The following is a 9017-nucleotide window of genomic DNA, read 5'->3' on the forward strand; positions in this document are numbered from 1 at the left end:
ACCAACCAATCTCTACTCCTAATGGAGCAGTTGGTAGTCTTCGCCGGTCAATTTTCGTCCCACCACTTTCGTCCGGTTTTTTTTCGTAGGTTAACTGTCGTAGATTTTTTTCGTCGCCTCCCCCACTTCATCGGTTTATTTTCACTTCACCCTCTCACACAACGAAAAAACTGAACGGATCAGAACTTTCCATACTGACGCAAATTATTTAGTAATGTCTTTATGTAAAAGAATCAATCACAATCAATCTCTAAAGATCAAATCTAAATTAATTAATCTTCATAACGATTGTTTCCTTTCGAATCACGTCCATAACTTTCCTTCCTTGTTTGGGCAGAAACTGTTTGGTAGCAGAGATTAGGAAGCTTCCTATGAGTGTAGTAATAGGAAGTATTCTTTTTCTTGATGATTCGTTTCCATGCATGATGATAGTAAATTATGCCAACATTCACCACTATTTATCAATGTCATCAATCGTATCCATTTCTACCAGTTTTAAGGGAATCTGCTCGCTATGTCTTTTTTTAAGGGGATCCGCTCGCTAAGTCGTCGTCGCATGTTATTTTCACAAACAATCTCTACTCCTAATGGAGCAGTTGGTAGCCTCGTACGGTTTATTTTTGTCCTCCTCCCACCTCCCCTGGTTTTTTTTCATCCTCTCTCCCACCTCCCAATTTTGTTGGTTTTTTTCGTCGGTTTTTACTCGCCCCCTCCCACCTCCCAATTTCATCCGGTTTTTATTCGTCCCACCTCCCACCACCCCCTCGTACTGGTTCTTTTTCTCTCCACTCTTTCCTTGCAAACCAATAATTTCCTAACATACAAAAGATCACGAATCTATCTTTCCTTACCCGAACCAATCGCGCCCTACATCAGTGCATTTCTTTATTAAGAAAACTAGCACGTAAATCTTAACGCATTGCAAACAAATTCCGTTATGGACCTAATTAATTTATTATGGAATCTACACGTGGTCGCATTGGTTCTTTTTTTCTCCACTCTTTCCTTGCAAACCACTAATTTCCTAACATACAAAAGATCACGAATCTATCTTTTCTTATCCGAATCAATCGATCCCTACATCAGTGCATTTCTTTATTAAGAAAACTAACACGTAAATCTTAACGCATTGTAAAGAAATCCCGTTATGGACCTAATTAATTTATTATGGAATCTGTACGTGGTCGCATCTCTCCCCTCGTAAAAAAATCGCATCCATCTCCCGTTAAAAAGGAAAAGAGAACATGAACGATCAATCCCACACCCTGCATCTCAGTAGCAAAAAATCGCCCCCGCCTCTGCTACTGCGCCTCGCCGTGTGCCCGGCTCGACCCATGCCTCGCCTGCATGGCTGGACGCCGCCGTCTCCACCGCCACGTACAAGAAAACGGTGGGCAGAACCATCCATTCAAATCGCACACCCCCACCCTCCTCCGCAATCCCTAGCCCCGCATCACCCTATCGCTTTCTCGCCTCTTTTTCCCTTCGATGTAGATGGTGCCGAGCGGCGGCCTCGAGCACCGGCAGTGCCGCCCTCTCTATCTTCGCTGCGTCGAGAGATGGGCCGAGGCTATCGTCGGTTCGCCGCCCACGATTGGGCCGCCTCCGGTTGTCGCGCACCACCGGCTCCACCTAACGTGCCCGACCCTCTCCGCTTTCGACCTTCCGGTGACCACATCCCTCCGCGCCTCCATCCATCATCCACAAGGCCACTCCCTGCACCCACCCTCCTAAATTCTCCATACCGGCGGACAATCACCGAAGATCCAAGTTGGCCCGATATCAATTTTCTTACATGCTTTCTTTATCAGTTGGTGATGGGAATGGGTTCCAATTTCTCTCTCTGACTGTGGATTCGCGGCAAGAAGCGCTTCTACATGCATCCTCCTGTCGGTCCCTAAAGTACCAAGGTAAATGGTTGATGTTGCGTTTGTCTAGGATGATATATGTTGGCTCTGTTCCGGTTCATCCGAGCAGTTTGGTGACTAATTTACTGATAATTTAATTATATTAATTAAATGAGTCGGGTGTATCGTCGTGCATTTATCTTGCCAGTAATGTTCTGTGATGCTCTGATGCACTTTGAGAATTGGTTATCTTGTCTTCAGTGCAAAACATTTGTTTATTAATGCATGAGAAGAATCCTTGTTACTACCTTGAACCTGTTTTATAATCCATATTGTTATGCACTAGCGCGTGTGCGTGTGAAATAGATGGATTATGGTCCCGTACCCAATAAGATGGATATGTGTGTGTGTTAGAGAGAGAGAGAGGGAGAGGGGGAGAGAGAGTGAGGAGGAGGGAGGGAGAGAATGTGTGTGAGAATTTGATGGTAAAAAGGTCGTCAATGTCACTTGATATGTATGAGAATATTAAATGTAATATTAACATAATTGATATTGAACTCTTACAGTTAATGTGGCCCCGTTGCAACGCACGGGTGTTCTTCTACTCTCTACTAGATGGTGTGATGCCTCAAACATGTGGCCATGCTAAATCCGGGGAATCCGGCTCCTCCCCAGTTTGTGGCAGTCACCATCTGGGCTTTCGAGGTCCACAGACCCTAAATTGGTGTTTGTTTGTTAATAACAATGATGGGGCAGATTAAGGCTAACATCATTTCTCAAAAAAAGAAGATTAGGCTAACATGGCCTACGGTTGGTTGCCATCGTGCAACTTGCGGGCAATTCTCAATCGCTCGCTTGTATATGGCCTCCCACGTCAAGCTTGGGTGTCACGGCTGTTCGGTAGGGGGGGTCTCCCACGTCAAGCCAAGCGCACGACACCTCGTGATTCCAGGCCGCGAGCGGTGCGTCGGGGCGGCCGGGATTGGGATTGGACACCGCGCCGCGCGACGCGGAACGACACGGGGAGCACGACGTTTCGCTGCCTGTGGGCCGGCGAGTTTAATGGCGTTTAGCCGGCTGGATTATATATCCGCCGCAATGTGGTTTGAATTGGTCGGCACGGTTGGCTAGGGCCTATGGCCGTGGATTTTGTTCCTTCCATACACGACATCCCTTGATCATCTTCACAATTGCATTTGAGCCTTTGACCAATCAGAGTGATTTCGTCACGGAAGGCTGATCATTCAGCAGAATCCCATAATAATGTAAATATTTGGATGTTGAATCTTTCTCACGGCTCGATATAGAATTTGTTAAGCCAATGATTTTTTTTCCCGTCTTGAGTAACCGCCAAATCTAAGTATCCAACCATGCCTAAGAAAGACGAGAGTTATATCATAAATATCTTTTTCAAATAACTAGTACTCCGGTTTTCAGTTCCGTTATATCGGCTTTTTCTCGAGGATAGGAACTCTCATGATCCAGGTCTTGGTGATTAGATTTGGGTGAGATGGTGGAGCATGGGGTTTTTCCTCGAACCAAGGGTTTTGGGTGATGGTGATCTCAGTGACATGCTAAAGCATCTCGATTAGAAGGACCAGGAGTTGGATGACGTGTTTCAGTGCAACGTAGATAAAGCAAAACAAACAGATGACACAATGAATTGCGATTGGGGGCTTGATTATGTAGGACAAGGAGACCTGCTAGGAGTATATGATTTCTCTCTTTATTCATCAAAACTAAGTATTTTAGAGTTTTCATAGAAATCATATTTTTTTATAGCTTTGATGTGTTTGGCATCAACAAATACCATAAACCTCACAGTACTTTAAAACCTGAAGTACTCATGAACCGAATTCAGAAAACCCTGGTTTCCAAAAATTTGAAGTATACTTTTGGTTCTCTATTACAATGTTCAAACCTAGAAACAGAAAAATCACATACAAGATGATAACAGTCGTAAAAAATCGCCGTCGCTGCATCTGTAGAACATCCTTCACCGTTCATGGTATCAATGACCTCTAAATTGTCGGAGTTAATAATGAGACAATTGCATCCCATCCTCTACGCAAGGGACAACTCGTATTGGAGTGCCAAGGCTTCCGCCATTAGGACATCTGCGCATGAGTCTATCTTTCCATTTTCTCTTCAATAAAATTTCCTCTATCATCCCTGAGGACCGCGCCGACAATGCCCTGAGCACATCATAAAAAAACTAAAGTATTCATTGCCAAGGCATCGGACTACTTGAGTTTTAACTACAACAGTTTTAAAAATGGCCACCAAACTGGGCCCAAGTGTTTCATTTTCTATACACCACTGAAGCGCATTACTGCGAACCAACGTGTAATTGGATGGTTGAGAGAATAGTGGTATCTTCAATCCATCGTGGTTCAAATTCTAGACTTTACATTGATGCTCATATTATTCTGGATTTGTTTCAGACTTCCGACGATATTCGTTCGGTGGGAGGAGAAGTTTCCGTCGACTGCGAGGTGTTTGTGGTGACTTCGTAAAATCTTAAGATGTTACGTCGGCCGAGTCTCTCGGAGGTGCACACATGATAGAGCGTACATGCATGCATTCATGGAGGTGAGTGTGTGCTTGCGACTTCGATTGTCCTGTGTTAAAAAAAATACCAAGGGGCGCCACTTGCAAAACAAAAATTGTGTTTTCAGATCCAATAGGAATCATGTGTTTCTTTGGCATTCATTGTGTTTCCTACTCTTGCTACCTGCTACTGTACCAGAGAGTCAACTCCTTTGGTTCTTCTACCTCGGAGGGGAGCCAAACTCCATTCAGAATCGCCAAGCCGTAAGCAATGGGCGCCGTCGCTGCTCTCCTCCTAGCCGGTCTACTCGCCGCGCTCACGTACGTGCTTCGCGCGCTCCACTCCATCGTATGGGTCCCGCACCGCCTGGAGCGCCGTCTGCGCCGTCAGGGCATCCGGGGCCCTCCGCGCAGCCTGCTCTCCGGGAACGCGGCCGAATACGTCGCCATGACCAAAGCCGCCCAGTCCAAGCCGCTCGCCTCCTTCCACCACGCCTTCATCGGCCGCGCCGCGCCGCAGTACCGCGAGTGGGCGGCGCGGTACGGCCGCCCGTTCGTGTTCTGGTTCGGGCCCCGGCCGCGGTTGGTGGTCTCCGGCCCGGAGGTCGCGAAGGCCGTGCTGACCGACTCCACGGGGGCCTTCGAGAAGGGTACCACCGGCAGCGGCAACAACCCGCAAGCTCGGCAGCTCATCGGCGAGGGGCTGGTGGGGCTCACCGGGGAGAAGTGGGCGCACCACCGCCGTGTGACCTCGCCCGCCTTCAACATGGAGAGAGTCAAGGTGAGGAGGCGTTTCCTGAATTCGGATTGAAACATAAAATTGACCACTTGTCTTTACAGAACTAGTACAAATTTCCCCATTGCTTTACAGTTTGTAGACTAAAGTCTTGCTAAAATCTTGGTTGCTACGATACAGGCGTAGGGTGTGACATCTCTTTACAGAACTGGAGTACAATTTTTTCCATTGCTTTGAACTTGGTGCTGTTATTGAATAGGCCAGTATGCACGCTTATTTCAAGCAATTCCTTTGTTCTTAAATGCTACTCTTTCTGCTAACTTTGATTTTAACTTCTAGCAATATGTATATGAATGTTTGGAATGAACTTATCTGGATAGTTTAACAAGCATCAAATGGTTGCCTATTGATTGGTAACATTTGTTACTGAAATTCAACCTTTTTGCATGACTGGTTATTTCCCTCACAGTTCGTAGCTGGCAGGAGCTATCAGAATAGTTCGTGACCTGCGGTGTCCATGTTTCTTCTTTCAATTAAAACATGTTGATGTGCAAAAAGCAGTTGTGATGTACATAATGCACTTAATCAGATATGGTATACCACTAAACTCGTTTGGATTTGGTAGGGTTGGATACCAGAAATATCAGCTATCACTTTATCCATGCTGGATAAACGGGAAGTCCAAGGAGAAACTCGAGCAGAGTTTGAGATCGATGTAAATAAAGAATTCCACACTTTGAGTGCGGATGTCATTTCTTGCGTGGCATTTGGAAGTAGCTACGAGGAAGGAAAGCGAATTTTTCAATTGCAAGATGAACAGATACAACTTGTCATACTTGCTATGAGAACCTTCTACTTTCCTGGCTTCAGGTGAGATTGACTCATAGACTTGAAGTTGGGTCACCATTTATTCTCTATCACTTCAGGCAAGATGAACATATTTCTACATTTTTACATCAGAAAATAAAATGTTTGCATCTCTCTCTTGCTACTCATGCTCTTCATTCACAGCTAGGGAAAAAGAATATGACCTCTTTCTCTCTTAGGTATGTGCCGACAAAGAAGAACCGAAGAAGGCATAGCCTAAACAAGGAAATCCGAAATTCCCTGCGCAGATTGATTGAGATAAATCGAAACAAGTGTGAAGATTCCAAAAATTTGCTTGGCTTAATGCTATAAGCCAGCAAAGCTGACAATGAGTTTAAAATGGGAATCGAAGAAATCATTGATGAGTGCAAGACATTTTACTTTGCCGGCAAGGAAACAACTGCAAATTTGTTGACTTGGGCAACGCTTCTGCTGGCATTGAATCAAGAATGGCAACACAAGGCCCGAGATGAAGTCCTTCAAGTGTGTGGCAAGAACGAGCACCCAAACGCGGAAACTCTGAGCAGTCTGAAAATTGTGAGCCTTATTTACTTGAATCAATACTACAGCTTTTCTTATTCTTGACGATATCACCTTACTGGAACATTGTGAATAACACTCTAGCGATGTTGTCATGATATCAGGTTAATATGGTGTTGAAAGAGACCCTCAGGCTGTATCCTCCAGCTCTGTTCGTCAACAGGACAGTCACTAGGGATGTGAAGCTGGGCAAACTTGACATCCCTGCGGGTACGCAGGTCAATCTTCCTATTGTTGACATTCACCATGATGTCGGCATATGGGGAGTTAATGCGGAGGAGTTCGATCCATCGAGGTTTGCAGATGGCAAGAGCTATCACCTTGGTGCATACTTCCCCTTTGGGATTGGCCCTGCCATCTGTGTTGGCCAGAATCTCGCGATGGTCGAGGCAAAGTTGGTGCTTGCAATAGTGCTCCAGCGGTTTGCGTTTGATGTCTCGCCATCCTATGTTCATGCACCAATGATGGTGATGACCCTCCAACCCCAGTATGGTGCTCAACTTCGTATCCGCAAGATCTGAGCCCTCCGTGGCGTTGTATATGTGCCATGTATTTATACCTCCTGTATCAGTGTGGATTGTGATCAACTTGGAAGAGGAGGCTCTGAACTTGTGTGAACTTTGTAATGAAAGTGTGTATGAGTGTGTACGCACGCCGCGCTGATAAAAGGTATATGTTTTTCTCTTGAACTAGCATATATGCCCGTGCGTTGCAAAGGGAAGATAACTTTTTTGCAACAAGCAGCGGGAGAGATAATTGGTGTGTTCATCAAAAACAATCTCCACGATGATGGGCGACAGAGTGAGGAGCTACAGTCTTCTCACGGGTCATGTTCGGCCCGCGAGATCTTGATAGTGGCGTGGTTGGTCGGCGTGGCCGCGACCACCCAACGGGTACCTTTTTTTTCCCTTCCGGGTCCACCTCTGTCTCAGAGTTCTGGTGTGTTCTCATTTGGTTGCTGCGCGCGACCTTCGAGGCACGGTTGCTTCGATCATTTTCTCCCACAACAACGTAATCAGATGGATTGCTAATTGCAGCGCATAAATTATGTTGCATTAGCATAATTAGCGCGTAACCTGAATGTCCCTTCATTATCAGGGTTTATTCTCTTCAATTATTTTCACGCTCATGTGCCCATAAATTTTATTAATTAGAGAAAAACCAATATATTCTATTTTATTAGCATGTGCCCACAATTTCTTTCCATTATAGCCAACCAACATATTGTCTTTTATTGGCACGTGCAAGTTACCTCCAGCAATAATTTGTGGAGTTCCTCGTTCTGCTCATAATTCTCGAGACAACTTCCTTATTCTCACACAATCTCCTTATTTCCAGACAACTTAGAGACATATAAAAACTGGTGTGATTTACTATAAAATTCCAAGATGGGATTGTTCCTATCATAATTGCAAGCTAGCTGAGTTGGTTTTATCCATCGACACAATAGGGAAGGTCCATAGTTCAATCCCCTCGTGCCCTTTATTTTTTGCTGCTCGTCCGTCCGACAGAAAAAGAAATACATGATGGGTCCAGTTTGGCCCACCCAAGGGATAACCGAAAAAACTGGGGAGCTACGTGTGGAATGGGCGGAACAAAATCTAAACGTATATGTTTTCTTTTCTTAGGGCAACTGCGTGGGAGCTACTATATGACGCTGGTTGCATCAAATAGCGCATGAGACGCACAACAGTGCGCGTCTGGGCACCCCCACTGGCATGCACCGAAATCCTGTCTTTGCAAGGCACAAGTAATAATCCAAAAAATGACGTGTCGAACGATGACCAGCGCGAATATTTAAAAACATAATGCACCATCGGATTTAAAATATTTTTTAACTATTTAAAAAAATATGAATTACCAAATATTCTTGAACACATGAACATTTTTTGAAATTACGAACATTGTTTTTAATATTCCGTTCATTTTGGAAAGAACATGAACAAAATTTGAAACAACATCATTTTTTAAAGACATGAAACTTTTATCAATAACCAAACAATTTTTGAATTTGTGACCGACTTTTGAAAACGGAACATGTTTTGAACATTCAGAACAATTATATAAAATGTGTTTTTAACCGTGGACACTATTTTGAATCTGTGAACATTTTACTAAAACAGGAATACATTACAAAATTCTAATAATTTTTAAATACATGTTTTTTAAATGGCAACAATTTTGGAATATTTTTGAATTTAAAAAAATCAAAACGAGAAAATAGATTAATGTTCCAAACATTTTTGAAGAGGAGAAGACAATATTGTAACTCAAACATTTTTCGAAAATTTGACAAAAATTAAAATTCTGAACTTTAAAAAAATCGAATTATGAAATAAGGTAAAAAAAATATATAAAATTGGATGAAAAAGTAAAACGGGTCGGCCCAGTCTTGGGCGCCATGTGCGAGCTCTGACTGTTTACCGCAGTGAGCGAGATATAGGATTTTTGCCGCTACATGAACAGGCAAATGAGTG

General features: G+C 44.0%; 1 protein-coding gene across 2 annotated transcripts; it reads left to right on the top strand.

The window, feature by feature from the left end:
• Positions 1-4566: 4566 nt before the first annotated feature.
• LOC119343032 (cytochrome P450 734A1-like) lies at positions 4567-7225 on the top strand. 2 transcript variants are annotated; one of them, XM_037614247.1, is made up of 4 exons: positions 4567-5178; positions 5759-6003; positions 6180-6537; positions 6645-7225. In XM_037614247.1, exons 1-3 carry the CDS (start codon positions 4669-4671, stop codon positions 6310-6312), a joined length of 888 nt encoding a protein of 295 aa, XP_037470144.1. In that variant the 5' UTR covers positions 4567-4668; the 3' UTR covers positions 6313-6537; positions 6645-7225. The 2 variants fall into 2 exon arrangements, with proteins under 2 accessions (XP_037470144.1, XP_037470148.1); XM_037614251.1 differs by lacking the exon at positions 6645-7225 and having other exon boundaries at positions 5759-6059; positions 6180-6307.
• The last annotated feature ends 1792 nt before the right edge of the window (positions 7226-9017 follow it).

The sequence above is a fragment of the Triticum dicoccoides genome, chromosome 1B (genome assembly GCF_002162155.2).
Source record: "Triticum dicoccoides isolate Atlit2015 ecotype Zavitan chromosome 1B, WEW_v2.0, whole genome shotgun sequence".
Lineage (NCBI taxonomy): Eukaryota > Viridiplantae > Streptophyta > Magnoliopsida > Poales > Poaceae > Triticum > Triticum dicoccoides.